Source organism: Sycon ciliatum, chromosome 9 (genome assembly GCF_964019385.1).
Source record: "Sycon ciliatum chromosome 9, ocSycCili1.1, whole genome shotgun sequence".
NCBI classification, from domain to species: domain Eukaryota; kingdom Metazoa; phylum Porifera; class Calcarea; order Leucosolenida; family Sycettidae; genus Sycon; species Sycon ciliatum.
Window position 1 is genome coordinate 29,833,842 of NC_088651.1, and position 27,240 is coordinate 29,861,081.

Genomic DNA, 27,240 nt, shown 5'->3' on the forward strand with positions numbered 1-27,240 from the left:
CCACATAAGGGATGCTCTGGAGAAAAAGGAATTGTACCCTACCATGGATTTATACAAGCAAATTGACATTACTGTACATCCGTAATTAAATATGCATGCACATCGACAACTGTACAAATATATTGGTGACCAGTGTACATGTGAAATCTATCAAGCCTATTCGAAAAAACTTAGAAATGAATAGAGCAGTCTGTGACCAGTGGTGATCTAATGGATATACATGTTGTTTTTTTTATTCGCGGGATCCGCGTCGGCATCGCTTGAATGTTCAGAAACACACAAACTAGCCTTCGCATCCGCAGGCCACCACTATGCCTGTTAACCTTAGTGGCGAATGCAGACCTCACAAGTGAGTCAGGGGAGAGGAGGTTAGTCTCTCAACCAATCGGGCGTGTAACGGCCCATAACCCTGTAAACTGCATCCTTGTTATTCTCACTCCGAGCTGTGAGTACCCAATTGACCATGGGTGTCGGCGCAGTTCAACACGCGTAAAAAGTCTTTTTACACGCTCCCTGCTACCAGCGCGAGTCTTGAACTCGGGACCTCATGATTCGCAGGCAGGCCTGCAAACCAATCGGCCATATGCGTATATGTACATGCAGAAATCGATAGATAAATGTACATAAATGTACATGTATGTACATTTATAAATGGCGAAGAGGAAAATGTATGTACGGGCAGTGACGCAACACTATCTGCAAGGAATGCGATACAGCTAAGGAAGTGTGGCTTGCACACATAACAGAGGACCACAGACGTGTTCAGGAAACAGGACAAAAGGCAAGTCGTGCATTGCACTATCTATGACTCTTCAAGCCCTGCCAGGTTGGCCAACTTGAAGTCGGCTCAGACTCAGGACGACTCTTCATAGTGCAGTTACTTGTATTATTCCGCATCATCGTTTGTTATTGCTTCTGACACATTCACGGTCCTCTTGGCAGTTTAAACATTCAACAATACGAGCACCATGCGTGCAATTGCAGACATCAGTGCACAACATGATTGCTATGGCGACGACATGAGCAACGTTCATGCAGGGAGATAGCTGGTTGGATTGCTGTTTTTTTGGAAAACCACCTCATACCAGGCTTCGTTCACCTGCTGGCACTTGGACGCCTTGTAGATCTGACAAGTGAACCTTTCTATGGCATCCAAAGTGGCTGGTGTGAAATTAAGGGTGTGGATGCACGTCCAAGCTCACACATAGCTACATGTGCATGTGTGCGTGCTGATTCACTGGCGGGACCATCACCATGGACAATGTTGAAGGCAGCACTTTTCCCACGAAAGGCAAACGCGCTGGTGGAATTTTCACCATTGAACGCATGTAAGCTGGGCAGAGCATTGCAAACATCGGCACTGAGCTTCTCTGCAATAGCGGTCATGTTGACTGTACGCTGGTTGTTGCCTGCACCAACCTCCACCGGCAACGTACACGGCATAACATGGCTAACAGAACAAGCAATGATGGCAACATCGGTATCTGGTGTTCTTATCAGAACGGTCTCATACCCACTGACAGCTGCATGCCTTGCATGAAGGAGCAGTCTGGTGTCAGCCTCTTCCTGGGTTGACAGCAACTCCTCCACAGCAGTAGACGCCATGCTTGCACCAGCCGACTTGACAATTATGCACTCTTGGCCTGCAGCGGCAACTGGTTCCTTGCCTGGGGCACCTTGTTCAGGTTGTCCGGAAGCTGCCACTGCACCAGCAAGAATGCCACATGCTCCTCTTTGTTGCTGCCAACTGATAGGTACCAGTACTTAGAGAACTACTTTGGCGTGCTCTGTTTCCCTCTACATGTTCCTCTCCGCATACATACATCCATTAGATCACCTTTGGTCACAGACTGCTCTATTCATTTCTAATAGGCTTGATAGATGTCACATGTACACTGGTCACCAATATAATTGTACAGTTGTCGGTGTGCATGCATATTACGTATGTACAGTAATGTATAGTTGCAGTAGATCCGATTTTATAATTCACCTTTGAGGCCCTGAAGTTTATTTGTTTTCAGTCAAACTTGGCCAACTAGTCATACGTATGGGATATATTTATATCCAGCAGGAATTTTATCAAAATATCGCATAGTTCTCCTGTAAATTTGAATTAACTGATTTTTTGCCATGGCAACCATCATCAATTCTTTCCACCTTCATTTTATGACCTTCCCGATGGAAATTTTGATTGAATGGCATACCATCTGGCAGCATTTTGAAGATACTTGACTTTCAAATTGAAAAAAACTTGATGCCCCCTTACTCGGAACGAAATCTATTAGACATGACTTTTTCCTACTTTGGCCCCCGGACTATATGTATGAGAAAGATATGAGAAAAATAAATAATGATGATGTCGGATTACGATAGTTAAGTTGTTATGCGAGATTTCTCTGACGATTACAGATAAAGCGTTTCTGGAGGCAAATGTCCAGAAGGGGTGGGAGAACAAAATACAGCGTTCCTGAAAGCAAAGGTACGCCTGAAGGAAGTGAACAATTGGTCGCGGTCGTATACGGTACGATGTGGCGGGCAGTAGAAGACATGGAATGCCATTGGAAGCTGTTGAGTGACGCCTACTTGAAGACAGAGTTGTTCTATGTCCGGGGTCCTCCATTTGTGGCAGCCTAGTAATTCTATGGGAAACACTGGATTTGACATACACTGCTATAACTCCTTCTGTGCTGCCTAGTATGGCTGTCTGTCGGTCACGTCTGAATACTACATAGTTACGGATATTTACACTGTGGTCGGGGAGGGATAGAATAAAACCAAGTCTCAGGGAGTAAAAGAATAATCAGTTTGTTCTTGTGGTAGTTTGGGCGCTGTTTCCAAACAGTTGCCAGGATACCTTGAAACCATCGGTATCACCAGCTACTGCTCGGTGTCTGAAGTGCAGAAGAATGCTCTCTATGGCTCGGTAGCTATTCTGTGTATAGGTGCTTGATTTGCAATGCTCTGTTGTGGCTGCTGGAGGTATTGCGGTCCCATGTTCCTCCAAACCCTCTCTTGTTTCCTATGATCCATATTTGAGAAAGTGTTGTGTGTTTCTCTCTGTTATTTACATACCATCGTATTTAATGTCCACAATTATGATGCATGAACCAAGTCTCAGGGAGAAAAAGAATAATCAGTTTGTTCTTGTGGTAGTTTGGGCGCTGTTTCCAAACAGTTGCCAAGATACCTTGAAACCATCGGTATCACCAGCTACTGCTCGGTGTCTGAAGTGCAGAAGAATGCTCTCTATAGCTCGGTAGCTATTCTGTGTATAGGTGCTTGATTTGTAATGCTCTGTTGTGGGTGGTGGAGGTCTTGCGGTCCCATGTTCCTCCAAACCCTCTCTTGTTTCCTATGATCCATATTTGAGAAAGTGTTGTGTGTTTCTCTCTGTTATTTACATACCGTCGTATTTAATGTCCACAATTATGATGCATGGCCCCACGTTTGGCTGCTGGATGCTTGTCCGGTGGGTGCCAATCTCCGGCGCTTCGGCTGAGTGCTGATGAATAAAAAAACAGATCGCGTAATGAAGCAGCCTAACGATAGATGTGCAAAGTCATGATGCCTGGTCTGCTTCTGTCCTGGGTTCACTACTCCGTGCAATGCAGCCGTGAGTAAAACCAGCTCAGGCTGAGAGTTCCCACAATGATTGCTTTTCCAAAGCGGGTATTCTGAACTCACTCAGATCGGTCATGGTCTTCATTTCTTTATTCTTTTGATTCTTTTCAGGTTTGTGTTAATTACAGTGAGGAATCCTGCCACAACGCCTGCACAAATACATACGAATAACAGAGCCCTAAAAAGAAATACTAAACAGCATAAGCTGGCTCTGAAAACGCCAGCGTGACGGGGCTCTTGTTGATCAATCTTCAGGGGCATGTCTCTGGCAGCAGCGCTTGCCTTGACTGCCGTGGCCAGGTTCGATTTTAGGCGTCCACGCACACCAGTGACATCTCGACGGAAGTAGTTGTCCATTGCCTGATGTGGCGGGGCGTCTGAGGGCATCCTCAGAACATGACCTAGCATCCGGAAACGGCGGACAGCTACGATGTGCGAGCGTGGCTGTGCGTGCGCTCTGGAACTATATTCTTTGTTGGAGATGATGGAGGGATACCTAATTCCGAAAAAGGTCCGTAGTTGACGTCTATGGAAGACGTTCAGCTTCTCCAGTGCAGCCTCCGTCAGTCCCCAGGTTTCGCAGTTGTGGAACAGCGTTGGGATAACGATGGCATTGCATAGACAAAGCCTTGTTTACTCGGATACAAGTTGACGTCGTATCCAGAGCGAATACATGCGGCCATACGATGTTGATGCTTGGTCTATTCGTGGGCTCAAATCTTCCTCTTCCCCCAAGAGAGAGCCAAGTTGCTTGGATCTTCGCCATTCAGAGGTGGAGGCAGAGATGTGAACCCACTCTGTTTTGCTGAACGTCAATAGACTGTAAGGTTTACTGATACTTCTGTCGAACGGGTCCTTTTCACTCAGCTCCTGAAATCCTCAGAAGTCGACGCGATACGTTTGCAAATCACAAGCGAGTTGTCTCTGTTTTGAGTTAAAATACTCTGCTCGAAAATTGAACGTCGCTTTAAAGCAAGAGAGTGGGTGGGAGAAAGTTTGCTGAGCAGTCAGCCCAACACCAGGAAAAATATGGTCTTAAGTGTACGTGTGAGTATGTTGTTATGTGTGACATTTATAGTATGTAGTGTTTTCAAGACTACACCGTGTCAGAGTGTGAGAATCTTTTTCCGTCTCTGTGAGAGCGACTGTCAAGTGAATGCTGAACATGCGCAGTGTTAGTTTGGTCTGGGAATGAGAGTCGCGTGTGATTGGTCATGTGTTCTGTACGTATTGGTCCCTGATTTGTCGTCACAATTTCTATACAAGCAAACACTCCCGGTTTTCCTGGAAATATCCCGGAAAATCAACGACTACTCTATAAAGTTACTTTTCTGGTTTTTGGGTTTGCATTTGTCACGTCCCTGAACGTGACGATTGCTGCCTGATAGTCATGTGACAGCAGGATCTACATAGTGAGCATCTCTGTGCTGGGCTGTCATGCCCTTTTGATAGAATGTGGTTGGCCAGTGTCTTGTCCCACGTGCTTAGCACGTAAGTTGAGCGACATGCCCTTTCCCACGTAGGTGACATGCCTTCTTGGCATGGCACATCATGTGACCCAAAACCGGAACGAGGTCAGGTGGGTTCTTGCGTTGTACGTTTCTTGGAAGTGCTTCGCTTCCTGGAAATGTGACTCCAGGCGTTGTGCACAACCACGTCACAACGACGTTCTACAGGGTTCCACGATGCCTCCTTGCTTCGTGCATTTGGCAAGAATAACATGACATTGTATAACAAGAGCTAAGTGCAAGAAAGGATACGTGTGCATAAACCAAACCTTCACCGCGCAACAGGTCAGAGTATCACGCAAGCAAGACCAAGAATGCAGCAGAACTTACCATAAGAAGCCACTGAACTATGGCACGTTGGATGAGCGGGTTCCCCACGTCCCAATTTGGTCTTTATTCTCCATGTCTTTCTTTCTCTTTCTTCTCGAATGATTACGTACGTGCATTCTGCTTTTCTGCTGACTGGCTGCTCATATTCCAGTTTTACCGGTTTGTTGTAGTTCCTGGAAATAAATCGTATCATTCTAGGCAATGATCACGCCACATCTCAAAATTGCGCTATAAAAGAAGCTCTCGCTCACTTTTTTACTGCAGTCGAGACTCGGTCTCAGTTCTCTGTCTTGGTTTACTTTGAGCTCGGATTTGAATGACTTCTCACAACGTAAAACTAACAGTCTTTGTCTCTTGATCGTGTGGGGTTGAACTTAGACCAAGCTAGCTATATTGGTTGTCCCCTGGGTTGTGTTGGGCTTGTCGTGAGGCCACCCGTCTATTCAGTTGCCACTCGTAGTGATTCCTGGGTCCGGTCACTGAGAGCCAGGGATGCGACACATTAAATTTGTATTGCATTTTCATCCATTGTGTTTCTTTCCACCATAAAAGAGGCTTCATTCACTACTCTCGGGGTCCTGGGGATTTCAAACAAAAACTCCCGATAAAGTGACGTGTTTTTGTTTGATACAGAATGTTCCTGAAAACTCCATGCATTACCAACGAATGTCCCTTTTTTCTTCAAAACATTACGCTGCGCACTTGCACTTCCGACTATGCACCGCACTTTCAAGACCTGAGAAGCGTAGCCTGCAAGATCTGCCCTGACTTTTCGTTCGACTTTTGTTTTCCATTCTCCTCCTGCGCTCTCATCATTTGTTGTTATAAGAAGACGGTGTCCAGATGTCCAGAGCAGTAACTGGGTGCCGTCAAGAAGTGAAGCCCTAATAGTTGGATGTAAAGGGTTACATGCATTGGATACCTTGACAGCCACGCACAGTAAATGGAGCAGCAAAATGTCCTACGTTTTCAGAGCTGCCCTACAGTGTCTAAAGGAAAATCATGTATCCCTCTATAACTTACAAATGTTCTATAATTTTAGGAACCGCGGAACGAAAACTATAATTATGCCCTTTAGATTACTAATTGAAGCCATGAGTCATTCGCCTATTGCGGATAATTCTCTAAAACAATGACAGATTCTGTTCGAAAAGCATTGAAATTTCCAGACCCTTCAACCTTATAGCACGCACTTCCGTTATTTCTGCTCCATTTTTTCATGTACCTAACAAAAATGGCGGTGGCCAACATAATAAAATTTTAACTACACGAACCATAAAAAACGGGTTTTGTACCTTTTCTACCGCCATGATCCGCCAAACACTATGAGACTATGAGTCCCTGGGGAAGTCCCCGTTTAGGTATACTGTTTAACGTCATATTCAGTTCTCACGCAATTTGTAACAATTCAAGCCAGGATATATTCTCATGCTTGGGTGGTGAGTTATTTTTCTGCAGTGTCAAATAAAGCAACTTCAGAAATTGCGTTTTCTTAGCTTTGCAACAAACCTCAAACCTCATGCTTGACAATGGAAAGAAAAATGACGAAAACTATATGTTACAGTGGTATATGTGAAGTGTGCAACCTAACCAACCAAGTTGCATATGAATCATGTTGTGGTTAGGAGTCTAGGTTATTCCTGAAAACAGCGTCATGTTTCGGCCTTTTAGATTAGAACAACTATACCCTAGACTCGGTGTTTTGTGCACTACCCGGAACTAAGCAAGAACAACATTGTCTTTGTGCTTTGTCGTTTGTAGATATTTGGATAGTAATCAGATCCAGACTTTAAGTGACGGTGTGTTCTCTGGTCTAACAAACCTCGATTATCTGTGAGTATTATTATCTGCTGCACTGATTCAAGGAAACAGTTGTAGACGCTGTGTTAAAATGCTTTGTTATGAAGCCTCTGATTCGCGTTAGTGTCAGGAACGAGTGACCACACGTCACGAGGACAACTACTTTTTCTTAACTGTATATGTGGGGAAAGAATTCAGGTGGACACACCCATTCCCATACCGCTGCACATCACATCCGAACCAGTTCCGTTATTTTTACAACGTTTCGGCACTTGGCCATCGTCAGGTAATAACAATGAATACCGTGGAAGCCACACAAGAGCAGTATATATAGGCAGAGTGTAGCGCCAAAAAGATGCGAATTATGTCACCTAGTATGCAGAAACGGGGGGGGGGGGGGTACAGAGAGAGAGAGAAAAGGTGCAACTAGCACATCACAGAGGAGAAGGCAGCGCGCATTGTGCTCTGTGAACGGCGTTACACAGAGTGTAGCGCCAAAAAAATAAAATAATGATGCGAGTTATGTCACCTCTAAACAGAGGGGGAGAGAAGGTGCAACTGTGCACATCACGGAGAAGAAGAGCGCGGCGTTGTGCTCTACAAAGTGAGGGTACATGCCAAATAATTATAGTGTAAACTCTAGCACATTACAGGAGGGGAGCACGAAGGCCCATGCGCCATGGCACTATGAGGTTAAACTTCCATGCCAAACTGTTTTTTCACCCAGTTACCCAGAGTCACCCAGTTCAAGAGTACCCAGAGTCACCCAGTTACCCAGAGTCACCCAGTTACCCAGAGTCACCCAGGTACCCAGAGTCACCCAGAGTCACCCAGTTACCCAGAGTCACCTAGTTACCCAGAGTCACCCAGACTCCACCAGTTACCCAGTCACCCAATTGCCCAGTTACCCAGTTGCCCAGTTACGCAGTTGCCCAGGTACCCAGTCACCCAGTTACCCAGTTACCCAGAGTCACCCAGAGTCACTGAGTCACCCAGAGTCGCCCAGTTGCCCAGTTACCCAGTTAGCTAGTCACCCAGTTACCCAGTCACGGAGTCACCCCGTAAGCTTATGGCGTCTCATCTCACCTAGTCAGGTAATGACAATGCATATCGCCTAAACCTGCCGACAACCTTACGCTGCCACCCTGTGTTCAATGTGACCACGCTGAAACCATACGAAGTGAACGCAATTCCTGGGCGTCGCCAGCCGCTTCGGCCACCTGCAACTGATTTGGACGGCAAAACAGGGTACATTGTGGAGGAAATCTTGGATCACCGAGTATGAAAAGGCACACCCGAGTTTTGGTTAAGTGGAAGGGTTATGACGAGACAACTTGGGAGCCAGAGAATTTTCTCAAGGACGAGTCCGGAAGAAGCATTGCTCCACTTGTGTTCTTAACCCTTTCAGCCCTGACCGGAAAATCACCTCCCACTGGGCCAAAAATGGCAATTTTTGAAAATGCATATTCTGGTCCAAAATTGATTGGAGATGTTGGGTATGGACATATGCACTGTGAATCCAAAGAAATTTTGTAGGATTTCATTGTACGAGACTCATAACACCATATTTAGATATGCGACTTTTGGCGATTTTTCCTCAAAATTCATTCAATTTAGGCAATTGACGACAAAGATCAGACAAGCAATGGCAAGCAGTGCTATAACTGGTCAGTGTTGACTTCAGAATGGAGAAATGTCATATAACAAGCTTGATATGATCCTGGTGTTCTACGGCAACCTAGACTAGAGTACAGCAACTCGTTTTATACGGCGCTTGAATCATATGCGACCGCGCGATCCAGAATGGGTCTTTCTTTTTTCTTGGCGCCTCGTAAAGCTTGAATCCTCCAGCAGCCCTACCTACTTCAAGACAAAACCATGTGATGGACAGTGAGGATGCCGAGTAACTGGAGTAACAACCACAGCAACTGCATCGGCTATAATAGCAGCCGGTGCAGTGGCAGCGGTTGGCTCACTGTGCTCGGCGCATCCCAGGGTGAATCATCACTGGCCGCACGCGTACATACGTACGCGGCACAGGTAAAGTCATATTGATAGAGAATGCAATACAGCTCATTCTCTGATTTGGACACTCACTGGCAAGACAATCCAGCTACCAAAATAGTCAGAAGCATTCCCTAAACAGCCGAGTGCATACTGCGTACCGGTGTACGTACGCATGAAAATTCAAGAAACAATCGGCTGTGCAATTTCTGATAGTGGTTCAAAATTGCACAATTGTTGACTATTCTGGATTATTCTGGATTCATATTAGATAGCAATCACCATTCTGTAGGTGCCTGGCTCTGTACTCAACATACAATACTTACATGTATGCACATCTCTATTGTGATCTGCATGCATGTCTGACCAGTACACTTGATTTCAAATTCAAATATTTTCAAAAATCTGACCTTCAAATTTGATCGCAGTTTACTTGAGGAACTAACGTTACTTCAGCAAACGGGCTCACGACAGATAGCTCCTGCTCAGAACACCATGCATAGGTGTCAGAGACTTCAGCATCGCTTTCCAAATCTCTTTGGTCTCCAGCATCCCCTGCGTCCGAGCCAGCTGCGATCTTTTGAATAGCAGCAAATTCGTAATCCTCAGAAAACGACTCCGACACAATTTCGCTGTCTCCAGAATCATCCTCAGAGTCATTACCCGCCTCACACTGCTTCACAGGACTCCTTCCATCGACACAGAGTAGTTGAGCTACTTACCTTGCCGAGAAACAGCAGGGCAAGATGACGAAAACGAACTTTGATCAAAACAATTTATTTGAACGATATGCCAAAATACGCACTTCAAACTCGATGCTCGCGGCTGTTCTGCTGTGCAGACTGGCCACATACGCTGCGTACACGTCGATCAGGTCCTTCAGCCCACTGAGGAACAGTTCCGGGCCCCACTGATGTTGAGGCATCAGTACAAACGCGACGTACACCGAGGACGTATATATACGTCGTCAGTGGGGCAGGTGCACACGTCATGACGTATATATACGTCGACAGTGGTGAAAGGGTTAAGTATTTCATTCTATTTTGTTTTGCACAATCGAGATGAGGGGGATGGTGTAACCGTTACACCTTCTTCTGCCTTCCTATCACTGCACACCTATGTACGCGCCTGTCACTGCACACCTATGTACGCGCCTATCACTGCACACCTATGTACGCGCCAATCACTGCACAGCTTGTGCGCGCCTATCCGTTGCACACCTTGTGCAACTTCTAGCACTTATTGTTCATGGGTAACCTTGGCACCTGTTATTCTACTTACTGTATAAAACTGCTTCTTTACTAATAAAGAGACGATTATTCCTCAGCTGACTAAGTGAGACGTTTAATGGGACGGTCACAGCAGCGGGAAGCGTGTATAAAACGGGAGTAGCGGAGACAGAAGCGGCATGGACATGATCATTCTCCACATCCATGTCCACCTGCTGTATGCTGGTCCCAGCCACACCCTCGCACAGCTTCGCCTCAACTTCTGGGTTCGTCATGGTTGTCAGGCTGTTCGCTATGAACTGAAGTTATGTCTTGTGTGCCTTCGTCAAGACTCACCACTGTATCTTCTTCCTTTGATGCCGCCTCTACCTGCTGAGCGTGTCAACCCTGCTCATCCATTTGAGTTCACCGGTCTGGACTACTTTGGACCATTGCTCATCACGCAGTCCGACTCCTCCACGACCAAGGTGTGGGTCTGTTTATTCACCTGTTTCGCTGTCCGTGCAGTCAATCTCGAGTTTGTGGATGACTATGATCGTACCTCTCTTCTTCTCTTGGTATGATCATCTCAAGAGCTAGGTGGAGGCTCTTTGGGCACGCCCTTCAGCTCCCGGCGAGCTATTCACCATTACTGAGCATGGGAGCGTGCTTCGCAGAGCCTGGTCCAGGGGGCTGGAGGGGCCGACGAAGACAAACGCTGGAAACGCTACTCGTGACGAGATGATGCCAACCAGAATGAATTTTCCTTGTCAAGCATAGTCGGTCTGGAGGCATTATGGGCCCTTACTGTTGACCGAAGCGGTGGGTGGGCTTCTGTGCCCGTGTGGTGTCGGCACCTTAGTTTTGTCTTCTTTTCGTCTTTTTCTGTAACTGTTGTGGACTTGTGTATCGATTTGAAGTGGCTTATGCGAACACTTTCGGCTGGTTTGCATGATTTGCACCATCTCCACAACTCAATTGGCTGTCTTGAAATGCTATGAGATACAGACATATATTTAAAAAAAGTGTCGAGAACGCCCCGCAATTCGCAACGCTGCTACTTCCAAACCAGCTTGTCGCGCACAGTACAAAGTAGTGATAGCGACTTCGGCGATGGTATTTTAGGAAAGGATTTGCTCCCCACACTGGAGCTAGCGCCTCTGCGCCGATTTGACTTGACACTTGACTCAGACTCAGGACTCGCTATAATACCAGCGAATCTTCGACTGGGCTAACTTGCAAGAAATTTTGTTGTGCGTGGAGGTGAGAGCGTTGTGAATAAGAGAGGGTCGTCGACGTCTGTTTTCTCCGTCCCAGAGCGACATTCACTAAGCATTTGTTATGCTGAAATGTGAGTGTCTGTGCTAAGTTATACCCGTGGTGATGTTTGTACCTGGAGAGCACTATATAAGTGATGCTCTTCAGCACAATATTCTTCAGCCTACTCAAGCTCAACTGATGAGGTGTGATTTCCCCGAAACGTTGTATAGAGAGTGGCGCAGGGTTTCCGAAACGAATAAAATGGCCTTCTCGAAACGAATGTTAAATGGCCTTCGGAAGTGCTTTGGATGGCAGTCGTGGGTAAGTCAAGTATCAAGTCACTGGATAAGCCCGAGCTCCAGTGTGGCGTGAAAATCCTTCGTAACAAGACATCGTTGAAGTAGCTGCCACTACATCTTCCATTTTTCCGATTATATACCCCGAGTTTCCTCTGATCTCTTTTGTCCTTTGTAGATGGCTGAGGAGCAATCCTCTTATTCTGAAACCAAGTCTCTATGTCAATTTATATGGTATCGGCACTATCTCCACCAACGTCTGTTCCGGGTGTGTCATTCTTGACTCACGGGTTGCGGTGTACTTGAATCAAGGTATGCTACGACATTGATGGTGAAAATCATAAAAAAAGAGCCAAAGCAATGCATGGTACATTGTATGTGGAATTCTTTCATCATCCCCTATTGTTATCAAGATAATGTTTTTGTGTTTGTATTTATATCATTATCTCATGGCACATCATGATGACGGCCAATAAAACTGAGACAAGGGTGAAAGCCAACCACAGCAGTAAAACAGATAAAAGAATACAAATAAGAGGCAAAGAAGGCAGAGGAGGAGACAAACCAGCAGGATATACATGAAACCTATAATTGAGCAGAGATTTTAGCAACAAAATTATCCATCGACGTGCTGGTCTTGGCCTGCGTTGGTAATGTTGCCCAAAACACATCGCCAGCAAAGATCGGGGATCAAGTGAATAGGGTGGAGGCAGCGCGTGGGAGACTGAGAGAGTTCCGGGTATTCCGTGTTTTGGAGAACCAATTATAAGCCTGCATATGCAAGGGTATTTTATTTACTGTATTTAATCCACTGTTCCTGTTCCTTTTCCCTTGCCTGTATTTCACCTGATGAGAAGGCTTGAAAGTATACTTGTGAAGACCAAAACTTTCAAGCTGTTTGTAATGAGCCTGAAGTGTGTCCTTTTTATGAGTATTATCGCATTTTTGTCTCAGAGGAAACTGTATTTTATTTAGTAATATTTTATGTATGAGAACACAGAGGTGGTACTTATGTCGAGTGGAAAGGGGACTGATCTTGGCAATTTCGTAAAGACTAGCGGAGGGAAAGCGACGATCTTTGCTAAATAAGATTTTAAGGAGCATGCGGTTATGGGTTTCTAGCTTGTTCAATACAGTAGTAGTTATGCCAGACCAAGCAGTATCACAGTAGTCAAGTAAGGGCAATATATAGCAACGATAAAACAAGCGTTTGCAAGAAAGAGGAAGATGTCTACAGTGGGCTTGAAGAGCCCCAAGGATGGAGCTTGTGCGCTTGCAGACATACTGCACATGGGGTGACCACGACAATTTAGAGTCAATAATAACGCCAAGATGCTTATGCTCTTCAACAATACGAATAGCAACACTTGAAGAAGGAAAACAAAGTGGCAGGGAAGGGGGAGAAGGGGAAATGTACATAGCTGCCGTTTTATCAACGTTTGGCTGCAACTTCCAATCATGCATCCAGGTTATAATGTTGATTCAGAACGAGCACCGTTTCAACAAAATTAATCACTGTGTTACTAAGAAAGGGGACGTGGAGAGAATAATCTTAATAAAGCAATGAATACAACTCTATTTGCACTCATATCACAACCATGGCGACGATTTAAGTATTATAGAACGTTTTTTTGTCACAATTATCAATGGAATTTTAGACTGGAGAGAATTATGAAACTACAATAAAATGTATACACTCGGAGTGAAAAATCACGAGGATAGGAGAATGGAGAGTAGTAGGGTGGACACACCCATTCCCACAGCACTGCAAGCTTTCGGCTAAAAGAAGTCCCCTCACACCAGAACACAGGGGTTTTATAGTATTGAGTATGGAAAGTATTTCGACAAGAGTGTAGACAAGAATGAAAAGGAGAACAGGACAACAACAACTCAGACAACACTAGAGATCCACAGGAGCATGCGCTCTTCTATACATGGGTGGCTCTCATCGTCAAGGGGAACGAGCGGGAAATATGAATAGTGAGTATGTACAGGTCGTAGCATAAATACACCTATTACACTGTGCGCCCCCCCCCCCCCCCCAAGAAAATTCACGTCCACGGGAATGGACGAAATATCTAGGAAACAAACAAAAGAAAAAAACAAATAATAAACTCAGTCCAGGATATAGTCAGCTAGTCGAGCAGGTGCAGTGCGAACACGGCCAGAACGAAGAGAAACAGGAGAAGAAGTACTAACTAGACCAGAGGACGGCGGCTGAAGTGGCGAACCATCATCAGGTAGCGTCAGCGGGTCAGAACGAGAAGTAGTAAGGGCGGGCGGTTGACAGTCGGGAGAATGGTATACGGCTTCAGGCGGACGAACAAACTTGCCACTGGCAGCATCATAACTGGAGAAACTCTCAGCCAGAACAGGATCAGACGGAGCAAGAAGATTCTGAAGCTTGAAACAATCAGGTGACGACGGTCCAGCGGCAGAGGCACCAAGAGGACAAACAAAAACGGCAGGAGGAACAATCTCAGCAGCCGGAGGAACAACAGGAGCAAGTGGCACTTCAGCAGCAGCTGAAAACGGAACATCACGGGCAATAGACGGCGGATTCGGCGGAGGAGACGGCACATCTGTCACCAGGACAGGGGGACATGGCATCAGAATTCCTGTGTCGAAACCCCGGGCGATGAACAACAGTAAAGTCGAATGCGGCCAAAGCCTCTATCCATCGAGCTTTCCGACCACGGGGTCCTTGCTTGCCCGCAACGCAGTTAATGCAGAATTATCTCTCCGAAGTCCGGGAATGCCATAACCGGAGCACTGGATAGCGCAGACTTGAGGGCGAGGAAGGAAGCGTCGCAAGCTTTCGTCCAAAAAAATTGCGCATTCTTGCCAGTGAAAGCTGTCAGTGTGGCTGACCGCTGCGCAAACCCACGGATGAATCGGTGGTAATAACCCGCGAAACCAAGGAATGACCTGGCGGCAGTGACGGACTTCGGCGTCTTCCACCCAAGAATCGCGGAAACCTTGTCCGGACCGGGGGCAATTCCGTCTGCCAACACGCGGTGCCCAAGGAACGCGACATCCGGCCGGAAAAAGGAACATTTCTCCTAATTGAAACGCACGCCTGCTGAACGCACACGCTCAAAGACTCGCGACAAAATTGAAACTTGGCCTGACAATGTTTCGTTCGCATTTAAAACATCATCGAAGAAGACACGGCAAAAAGATTGAGCAGCAGCATTACAAAGCCCAAGAAGAACAGCTTCCATAGCTCTCTGGAAGGTGGCAGGACCATTCCTGCACCCCATCGGCAGCACTGTAAACTCATACAGGCCCAAAGGTGTTGTAAATGCGGTCTTCGCTCGGTCGTCCGGATCTATTGCAATCTGCCAATACCCAGACGCAAGATCGAGCGACGAAAACCACTTACAGTAACACAGGGAATCGACCATGTCCTTCACCCGTGGGATCGGATAGGTACCAGATTCGTGACACCGTTTAATTTACGATAGTCAAAGCAAAGTTGCAAGGAACCGTTCTTCTTAGGAACCAACACGATCGGAGACACCCACGGACTGATAGACTCTTGGATTATACCCTTCTCGAGTAACCAACCAATAACGTCTGCAGAGCAACGCGACGGAGATATGGAATGTGCCGAGCTGCTTGCTTAATAGGAGTATGTGTGCTTGTATCAATTTTATGCGGAAATATGTCACAATAGCCATAATCGTCTTCATGCAATATAAATAGGTCGTGATTATCAATAAGGAGTGTGGTGAGCATGCTTTTGGTATCGGATGAAAGGTTTTGTTGTGATTTAACGCATTCATGAATGGTAGCCTCGCGCTGTTCTGTGAGTTCAGGTGTGTGATCAGTGTTGACGGATGAAACAGCGGCGTCATCTTCATCATCATCATCCATAATGAGAGGAGACAGTTCGGCAATATTGGGGTTTTCATGTATAAGAATATTATGCTCAGCATTATTCTCAATTGTCATGACAATGTGTGAGTGATCGGGATCCACTGTTACAAGTGCAGGTGTCACCGACAACGTAGGAAACTTATCCACAAACAACTCTAGTGGATCAGCAACATTATCCAGAGTTTCCGAACAAGCATCCACATAGACACATGGTACTAGCACAACATGGCCAGCAGGCACCGACAACTCATCGTCGAGGGCAACACGAGAAGAATACGACGAAACAAGTACATCGTGGGAGCATGCATCAGATTCAGAATGGGGAGTTTGAGTACTACACGAGGAGGAAGTATTACGCGGAACAATACGATCATAGGGGGTACGTGACGGAGGACACCCAGAACCAGAAACATGCAACGGAACAGACACATCGCCAAACATCACAACACCACGAGCAATATCTAATACACCACCATGCTGCAACAAAAAATCGGAACCAAGAATCATGTCACAGTGAATACCAGGAGACACAACAACCGTGTGCTGGAAAGCCAAGTTTCCAAGCGACATACACAAATCCATGGATGCAACGACAGGAAGTTATGCGCCATTGACTGCGCACAACCGCGGAGCAGACTCTAGAGAAGGTCGCTCTGTCAAATTAGGCAACAATTTACAATGCACTAACGACACACTTGAACCAGAATCAACAAAAGCAACATCAGGAGACGAAGACGAAGACAAAAGACAAACATCAATGTGCACAATAATGGGTGAGATAGCACCACATGCCTCCTAGAGGTGCTCCACTCGGACGACTGACGGCGGCCCCGTGTCACCAGTCTAACCTAGTTTTTTGAGGAGTGTGGGTAAGAGGCAATGAAGTGGCCCTCTTCACCACATCCATGGCACACTTCACGGACAGGCCTGGAAACACTCTGGCCACGACTACAGCTAGGGGCACCAGCACCACGAGCAACAACACGTACATGGTCTTGCTGGGGTTGGGTGGGGCGATACATGCTCACGCTCTCCATTTTCGCCTCCAAAGCAGAGAGACGCGAATCAAATTTCGACAAAAGCGTCTCGCTCAGATTCCGCTTTCAAATGCAGTGGACCGATTGTTGTGTAGGGGTCACGACCACGAGCAGTGCGACCGGGCTTCATTTCCGGAGCCACGGCAGCAGCAGAAAATACGGGCTGTGCGTAGGATCTACTCAGTAGGTACAGTGCGGCACTGCTCGCGAGCATAGATAGCACCTACCTCGATGGCCTTTTGGACCGCGGCATCCAAATCAGTGGGGCGAGGTGATGCCAACGCCAAGCGCAAATCCTTTGATGCCTGCCCATCAATAAATAATTGCAAAAGCATGAAATCAAGCAGTGGCCCTTCCTGTCCTGGATAGGCTCGACGAGTTGCGTGGCATACCCGTGTTGAGTTTCACTCGCCAGCTTCACTCATTGGCGAAGACTGGACTCGTGCATGGGGGTTTGCTGGGGCGGCTCAAGAGGGACATGAAGTGCCTCGACTGCGTTGGAAAAGTTTATGTCAAGCGTGTGGGTTAGGATTTCGGTAAACATCTTGTGAGCTGTACCAACAAGAGGAGCAGATAGTAACCGTAGCTTTTGGTCGTCGTCGTACCCAGGAAGCTCTCATGTGTGGATGAAATGCCTCATGTATGTACTGAAATCTTGGCCTAGCTGATTGCCGAATGTCTCGGGAAGCAAGACTGGCTTCGGCAGTGGACGTGCATGTGGTGTGTCTGTGTCCAGGAAGCGAAACCGATGGGACAACCCTTGTACCGGCAAACTCTCACGCTTTTTAGTAATGCTCATGTCGCAGCCAGCTTCAGCAAAGCTACGCTCTAGCTTTTCTTGTCTCTTGGATTTGCTGAACGGCCCATATATATAGGCCATTGTTTAAAAAAAATGGTTTTTGCATTTTTGAATTTTCTAAAAAGATAATCTGCAAAATGTCCCGTGGATCATGAACTCGATCAACGCCTCGATCAACTATCGATCTAAATCTATTACGTAACTGGACAAGGGGTCTCCTCCATACGTTAGCAGCGTTTGGCGTAGCCGGGACGTGTCTGCAGTGGCTCACCAGCTATCTCACTGAACGTCGACAGAGTGTCCGAATTGGACATGCCCTGTCTGCCCCTCTAACAGTCCACTCTGGAGTGCCCCAGGGCTGTATCTTGGGGCCTCTATTGTTCATCGTACATGTTAACGATTTGGCAGGTTTGGATCATACCTCACTCTACGCGGACGATACAGTGCTCCATATAACCGAGCCAGGCTAATTACAAGCCTCCGACTCGCTACAGTATCACATTAATCACGTTGTGCGCTGGATGTCGAAGTGGAAACTCCGCCCCAATGTGTCGAAACCGGCAATCCTTTGTATACCCCACGACCCTCCAGTGACCTCACCCTCTTTACGACTCGGCTTTTTACTTTCATTCATGATCCCATTGCTATCAACATTGTTAAAAATCACAAACACCTTGGTATATTTCTTGATGAACACTTGTCCTGGGATTCGCACGTAACCTATATTGAAAAGCGAGTTTGCTCCACGATAGGCTGCATTTCTCCTCACATCTCCCATCTACACCATGGTTGTCGAATACAAATTTATCACTCTTATGTTCTTCCTTTGCTTGATTACTGCTCTCTCGTTTGGTTCTCCGGTCTATCCTCCGCTCTTATGCATCGGTTAGAAGTCACCCACCGTAAATTACTTCGATTAATATTTCGCATGCCCCTCTGACCTCCTCTCAGACGCTATACATTTTGGCTTCCTCTTCCCCTCTCTCAGAACGCTTTCCCCACTCGTCATGCAAATTCATTCACCGTATTAAGCTTCAACTTGCTCCTCCTCATGCACTTGCGCATTTAAGCTGGCTCAATAATAGCTCGCGTACTAGATGTTCTCTCCACTTCCCACTTGCAAGAACATCGATCCTTTTAAAATCACCTCTGTTCAAGTCCTATTCTCATTGATCTCGGCTTCCGCAGGAGGTAAAGTCTCGTGACACCTTCGATGCGTTTTGTTCCATTCTGCCCGCGCCTAAGTTGAATTGAATTGAATTCGTTGTTTTCCATTGCTAGCCTTATCTTCATACTGCTCTCTCCAGGTTCCGGAGAGAGCAGTTGTTTTGTTTTGTTTTCTCTTTTTCTTCTCCTTCTTTTTCTCAGTTGTCCCCACCATGGCTGGTTAAAATCGCCCGCATCACATGCTTATTGGCACTATGTCATCGTGATTGTGGAATAATAATAATAATAATAATAATAATAGTAGTGGTTGCGACTTCGGCGATGATTTGTAAGAAAGGGTTTGATCCCCACACCGGAGCTCGCGCTATTCCGCCGACTTTACTTGACACTTGACTGACTCACGACTGCCATCCAGAGCACACGATAATTCAATCGAACCTTCGATGGAATTCAGGTTTGCCGAGTCGAAGGTTCGAAGGTTCGATGGAATTCTCGTGTGCTCTGGATGGCAGTCGTGAGTCAGTCAAGTGTCAAGTAAAGTCGGCGGAATATCGCGAGCTCCGGTGCGGGGAGCAAACCCTTTCTTAAAAATCATCGCCGAAGTCGCAACCACTACTTCGTACTGTTGTGCCCAGCGCGGGCTTGCGATTAGTTGGTTTGAAGGTGACAGCGTTGCGAATGACCGAGGGTCCTCGACGTCTGTCTCACCGTCCAGGAGCGACACTGACTCACGCTGCTATCTGGTGTTCACGAGGTGTTTGTCGCGCTGGAAACGGAGCGTCTCTGTAAGTTTGTATCCCTGGTGATGTTTGTGCCTGGAAACCACTATATAAGTGGTGCTCTTCAGGCACAAACTTCTTCAGCCTACTCAAGCTCAACTGATGAGGGGTGAATTCCCGAAACACTGTGTATTGAGCAGGGAGTGGTGCTTTCTTGCAGGTTTGCTGAGTCGAAGGTTCGATGGAATTCTCGTGTGCTCTGGATGGCAGTCGTGAGTCAGTCAAGTGCCAAGTGAAGTCGGCGGAATAGCGCGAGCTCCGGTGTGGGGAGCACACCCTTTCTTAAAAATAAAAATAATAATATAATAAAAATTTGAAAGTAGGACGGAGGCAGAAAATATTACAAAAAATTTATTATCTACGCATGCATCTACGCAAGAGTCACCACCAGCCAATTAGGACATGTGTCAAAGTATTGAACGTTTTCGTTCCCTTCTTGTCAAAATACTACAGGGAATGATGGAAATAAGCTAAAAGACTACAACTATAAGGAAAAGAAGTTCAGAAATATATCACTCCAATTATGTGTAGAAGTGACACGAAAAAATAGATGTGAAGAATCAAGAAAACAGCATGCAAATCCAATAAGTGACAAAAACGTAGTGACAAGAAAAAGAGAGAAATATCAAGAGATCTATTTCGCACCTTTACGACGAACAGTGCCAAACAACTGCAAAGACAACACATTCTCCTTCTGAACACAAAGCTCAGGGTCTAACTTACGTATGTACAAAGCTTCCAACACGGCAAGATGTAACAAAGACCTACCACTCGACAAAACAGAGAATACATCATCGGAATACCACTCACGACAACTAGCACTGCCCGACAGGTGACACTTGAATGCCGAGGTACCGTTTCCCTGACCCGACGACTTGGCCGTTGTCACCTCCGATATTGCCGGTTGCAAATCTCTCCCATTACGCCCTGCGTCCCTGCAATTCCGATTGCCTCGGTCGAGATCAGTGTGCTGCTCCACGTCCAGTCTGTCCTGCTTCCGTGGTCTACCTCGTTTCTTCACATTAACCGTTGTTGTCACTTCCAGTATTGGTTCTTTTGATTCGTCATCAATTCGTCTCCTCAATTGACTTCTGGTGACTCGTCCGGGGCTCGATTGTCCAGATGTCAGTTTCGGTGGTTTCCGTATCGGTCTCTTCTTCTTGTTGACTGTTGTTTGGGTTGGCTCCAGCCCTCCGCCCGACGAAAAGGAGGAGGCGTCGGCAAGCGTATCCACAGCGGACTTGGACAAGTCCACCTCAGACACAGACTGCACTGGACACTTCGATGGACGACCACGCCGAGGTCGAGAACCACGTGCAGCTACAGGGACAAGATTCAACGGTACATGTTGACGAATCCGTGCGCCCAGGTGCTGAAAGGTTCTACCTACGTACCGATTTTCACAATTTTGGCACTGAAAGAAATAGATTAAATTACTTTTGCTTAGGGTAGGTAGAACGTCCTTCTTCACGCTGAACGCACGGGTCGTCCCAAAGATGACATACAATTTGACACACGGATAATAATAATAATAATAATAATAATAATAATAATAATAATAATAATAATAATAATACTTCAAAACACCGCCATTCCGGCAACAGGCTCTCAGCTGCACCAAATAAATAACTTTGCCAATATTTCGCCCATTGGGCATCATCAGGGCATTGAGGAAGGGGAGGCCAAATTAAGTTATTTATTTGGTGTTTTCAAGTGCAAGGAATACGCTGCAATGGAGTTTGAGAATTCTGAAGAAATAATAATAATGCAAGTAATAATTTAGACCCTAACTAGCGCGAGAAAATGAGAGTTGAAAGAAACATTACATCAATCAACGATATCAGGTGACACCAGATGCGATAAATTCACCACTAAAAAGTAACCATGCACCACAAACGAGAACTACTGATCTACATGTAAATTCACAAACAATTGTTTGTGAATTTACATGTAGATCAGTAGTTCTCGTTTGTGGTGCATGGATACTTTTTAGTGGTGAATTTATCGCATCTGGTGTCACCTGATATCGTTGATTGATGTAATGTTTCTTTCAGCTCTCATTTTCTCGCGCTAGTTAGGGTCTAAATTATTACTTGCATTGTGCGTATATATTGAGTTTAGAGCTAATAATAATAATAATAATAATGAGAAATGGAGTGAGAAGAAACAACACCTATGAAAATGATAATCCTGGCACTAAGGTAATAACAGGAAAAACTGCGAAAGCACTTAACGAACTTGTAAGGACTGCTAGTATACTGTGACATATGACACCATGGCCAAGGTGTTGTTTCTTCTCACTCCATTTCTCTTTATTAGTATCTTTCTGGATTGTTTTTCAATAATAATAATAATAATAATAATAAAGGGTTTGCTCCCCACACCGGAGCTCGCGCTATTCCGCCGACTTTACTTGACACTTGACTGACTCACGACTGCCATCCAGAGCACACGAGAAGTCCATCGAACCTTCGACTCGGCAAACCTGCAAGAAAGCACCACTCCCTGCTCAATACACAGTGTTTCGGGGAATTCACCCCTCATCAGTTGAGCTTGAGTAGGCTGAGGAAGCTTGTGCCTGAAGAGCACCACTTATATAGTGCTCTCCAGGCACAAACATCACCAGGGATACAAACTTACAGAGACGCTCCATTTCCAGCGCGACAAACACCTCGTGAACACCAGATAGCAGCGTGAGTCAGTGTCGCTCCTGGACGGTGAGACCAGATCAAATCATCGCCGAAGTCGCAACCACTACTTCGTAATAATATAATAATGTTCGAATCATCTTTTTTTCCATTGCCCTTTTTTCTTCTTACATGTATTTTTTCCTTACCCCTTAGGTTGTTTCTTGCATCGTCTCCATCGCTTACATTGTTAATAAAGTAGTCCACATGTCGCTTCAGCTCGTCCTACTTATTGCCATATTAAAATTATTGTCTCCTCGTCGAATTTTTAAATAATATAATAATAACCTGAAACTCGGGTATTGAGCCAATAATAAAAGCAGAAAGGAAAGGGACATATGGAAACGAGTTAAGAGTTAAGAGTAACTCTCCACCACTGTAACTAGATACTATATACAGTCAGAAAGTGCAACAACTAGGCACAAAACTGTCAGGTGTCAGGACGTCGAATGTCTCAGTACTCTGTCAGTTTTGTGCCTAGTTGTTGCACTTTCTGACTGTATATAATATCTAGTTACAGTGGTGGAGAGTTACTCTTAACTCGTTTCCATATGTCCTTTTCCTTTCTGCTTTTATAATAATAACCTATCGTGCTTTGCGGCAAACAACTAAATTTGGCGGAGACAATTCCAAATAGGCAACTACTCTACGGACACAATGTAAACTCTACTACCCAGCTAGCAGCTATCCTAAGTAGAGAATATAACCCGAGTCAGAGGGTAACACCGGCTGAATATAAATCCCGACTGCGATAGCAGGAGGGATTTATATGAGAGTACGGTGTAAACCGAATACGAGGGTCATATCCTACTTATGCCAGGTACCCTTACGCATTTCCAGAACAACGAACCTATTTGAAGATCTCCTACATCATACAGTACATGAACATGTTCTGATGGCTATCAGTTGTCAATTGAAAGAATGGTCGAGCAACATCAGAAGGAGATAAGTCCAGATAAGTGGGGAGTACTCCAGCCGCGGGCGAACGAATGCCTTGTACACGGTTATGCGCCCAGCCGGAGGGAGAAGATGAGGTGACCGGCGCAAAATACCAAGTCGCTGCCTTGCCCGGGTTGTAACAGACTGGAGATGCTCCCCAAAAGACAGCTTCTGGTCAAAGAGGACGCCTAGGAGGATGATCAAGTTTGCCTCGGGGACTTGTATTCTGCCAAACATGATTGGTGGGAGGTGTAAGTCAGCTCTTCGCAGCATTGCAGTCATTGCATGGGACTTGGTGGGCTCAAATGCAATCTTCCATTTCTGGCCCCAGCTATACAGCTGATCGATTGACAGTGGCTGTGATTGCGCTGCACCTGCCGCGCTTCCATTCGACACAATGGAGTAAAGTGTGGTGTCGTCTGCGTATGCCTCCAGCTGCGCATCATCCACCAGAACAGAGGGTGCATCATTTACGTACAGTAAAAACGGTGTCGGGCCGAGTATGCTGCCTTGGGGAACGCCCGCAGTTATGGGGTACTGGGTAGACGTATAGCCACCCACCAAGCATCGTAATGAACGTGATGACAGGTACGACGACAGCCATGTGTGGAGTGGCCCAGTGATTCCTGCATTACGTGCCTTATGGAGGACACCAACATGGGACACGCGATCAAATGTCCCAGCGATATCAACAGCGAGGATACGAGCTACTCCATTTCGCCCGACAGCATTAACCCAGGCATGATGCGGAGCCTGCATTGCATCAGGTGTACCCAAACTTCTCCTGAAGCCAAACTGATGGGAGGTGAGGAGCTGATGGTGTTCCAGATGGTTTGTAACCTGGCTGTTCACAATAGTCTCCATCACCTTCGCGATGATACTTAGCAACGAAACAGGGCGGTAGTTCTTGAGCACAGAACGCGAAGCCCTTTTGTGGATAGGAACTACGTTTGCCGTTTTCCACATCTTGGGTTGAATGCCTCGCCGGAAGCAGAGGGAAAACAGCTGACACAGTGGTGAAGCTAGTTCTTTGGCACACTCCTTGAGCACCCGGGCAGATATTTCATCTGGTCTCGATGCCTTTGACGTATCCAGTCTAGCCAGAACTCGACGCACTGCTCCAGGTCGGAAGTGAATGGTTCTGATCGGTTGGGATGTGGGCAAGTCGTGAGGAGGGAGATCAGCAGCGGAGATATTGTCGCCGGGGATGCTACACTTCTTTGCAAAGAAGCGTCCAAATGCCTCCGATTTCTCTGCACTTGTTGCGTACTCGTGGCCATCAGCATAAGCAATCAGCAGTGTATCTGTATGGCTCCCCATGCCACTTACATACTTGAGCTTTGTCAACTGCTGCTTGCTGTGCATGGACCCGTTTGATAAGCTGCGGCGTAGGCTGTCCTCCTTAGCCTGACGGGCTCGGAAAAGGGTTGCAACAGCCTCATTGACAGACGTCATAAATTGTTGTTTCAGTATGACGTCCCGGGGGGAGCGCCTCCAGGACCGCCATTGCCTGTCTTTGATGGCCATTGCCCGCGTGCCCTCCGGGGTCCACCAGTTTGGATCCGATGGCTTGGTGGTCATTGCCTTTGACGGAACGAACTGGGTGACGGCGTTGGATATCGTGGCAGTCACCTGCTGGCAAGAAGTGTGCGGGTCATCCGTTATGATGTCAGACCAGGTGGTATTCGTAAGGTGAGAGCGGAGACGGTTCCAATCTGCTTGGTTGTAGCGCCAAATTATTCTGCGGGTGCGCTTCTCTTGCTGCACTCGAGCGCGGAATGTGGCAACAACTACAGCGTGATCTGATTTACCAACTGGCAACAGGAGGCAGCACATCTACTTCCACTGGCTCCTGGAAGTCGGACATTATCAGGTCAAGAGTGTTGTTTCCGCGGGTTGGTTCTGCCACATGCTGGGTGAGGCCATGCAGGGCACATAATTATGTCCTCAGCGGCTTCGCCCGGTAGAGGCGTCCTGCTGCTCTGAAGCCAACTGCTGTTGTGCACATTGAAGTCCCCGGCAATTATGAGCTTGGCGCCTTGCTGTCGCACTTGATCAATTGTGCTGTCAATATGTTCCAGGATTGAGATGTAACACGACACCCTGTTTGCAGTTGCACTGTAAGCCATATGACTTCCAGGTCACCGCGGGTTATCTGCTCCATGTGGCTATAGGCGAGGCCCGAACGTACCGAGACGGCGACTCCACCGCATTGCGCTGTACGATCTCGGCGGATTGGCGGTGAATAGCCAGGTAGCGTGACATCCATTGATGTACACTTCTCAGAGGTAAGCTTCGTCTCGGTGACGATTGCCCTGTTCGGGCAGGTGGACATAACTGTGTGCTGAAACTCTTCAAACTTACTCAGCAGGCCAAATGCATTTGTTAGCAGTGATTTGAACAATGGTCCCTGGATAGGTGGCTTCTGTCGCGGGAAGAATGGTTGAGCATGCGGGTTCATGAGTCCATTTTCTTGGAATCAAGGTGCTCCGGAGAGATTGTAGACTCATGGCTCCGTGCCTTTCCACGGGGTGTGAGGCCTGGCAGAGAGTCTAGCTGGTTGGCTGTGCTATCCTTTGCTGCCGCTAGCGTGTTTCCTACTTCGATTTCTGGCTGAAATAGCTCGTTGGTGTCAGATACTGCCTGGTTTCTTTCCGCCAGTTCCTGATGGCGATGAGTCGTCAGTTCCTGATGGCGATGAGTCATCAGTTCCTGCAGGTGAGAAGTCGTCAGTGTCATGCGATGAGTCATCAGTTCCTGCTGGCGAGGAGTCGTCAGTGTCACGGAATCGCCACTTCCTGCAGTACAGCCGGCCTGCCCAGAAGTTTCTCGATCGTAGTAGCCAACCATCTCGTGCATACATTGTAATGTGTGCAGTGGAAGACTTCCGGGCTGGCTCACCAACACTCGACTAGAGAATGCTTGCAGACAGTCCATTCAGCGTTCTGTCAGGGGTGGTGGCTACTCTCTGCTGGATTTATGTCGTCAGCTGGTCGGCTGTGGTACTACGTTTTAGGTTACCCACAAAGAAGATAGCCTTTTTCGGTCCACGAGGTCTGTGGTTTGACACTGTTGTCCAGATGTCACTGTCAGGGGAGAGTGGTGGTACAGACCGTTTTTGTTGTTGTTTGTTGCCTAGCCAACCAATGTTTTGCGAACGGTTGGCGTCTTCACCTGTTGCACACATAACCGCATGCTTAACTGCAACGTGGGACTCACAACTACCGGTACGGTGCGCGTCCCCAGCGCTGTCCGTTGCTACAGGCGTTGCCAATGGAGTTTCCGCAGAGTGCTCTGTGCTACGGTGCACCGTACTATGCTGTACTTTGTCCCCCGTGACAGCCGTTGACGGTTTGCTGCTTGTTGTTGCGTGTCCAGCTCCAACTGCCCTTGACCTTGGCCTGCTGCTGCTCATCGATTTCGCAATGGCAGATGCCTTGAGGGTGACCAATTCCTCCTTTAGTCCTTTGATTTCTGCAGATGGCTCTGAAATTCTGCGGCTCATCCCCGCCGCACTGTCTGCGGATTCTGTGGCTAGGGAAGATAGTGTCTGCACAACTCAGCGAGTGCTCGATCCCTGGGAGGGACCAAAGCAGTTTCGTCTGGGCTTCACTTGAAAGTTCACCCATGACGACGGCTTGCTACCGGTGTCCTAACTAGACTAAAACTACGCTATACTATCTACCTAAAAATACTATACCTTCCTTTAGTCCGGCCTGATGCCGGCTGGGCTGAAAAAGAGACAAAAAATCTACGAGCTCGAAAAAACGAACTGCACTCAGTAGTACAATCATGCACCTCAATGCCCTTGCTCATAGAGCTCACTCAGCCTCCCCAGCAGGCCCTGCCCTGCTACATGCATTGAGCTCGCTCAGCCTCCCCAGCAGGCCATGCTCAGCTGCCTGCATAGAGCTCACTCAGCC

The 27,240-nt window shown here is 46.9% G+C and overlaps 1 protein-coding gene across 1 annotated transcript in view; it reads left to right on the plus strand.

Moving 5' to 3' along the window:
• Positions 1-27,240, plus strand: part of LOC135824423 (protein slit-like) — a 298,036-nt gene that overhangs the window by 222,413 nt on the left and 48,383 nt on the right. The window contains exons 11-12 of the mRNA XM_065337158.1: positions 7,221-7,292; positions 12,206-12,339. Of these exons, the coding sequence (XP_065193230.1) occupies positions 7,221-7,292; positions 12,206-12,339 (206 nt within the window). The remainder of the gene's footprint in view (positions 1-7,220; positions 7,293-12,205; positions 12,340-27,240) is intronic.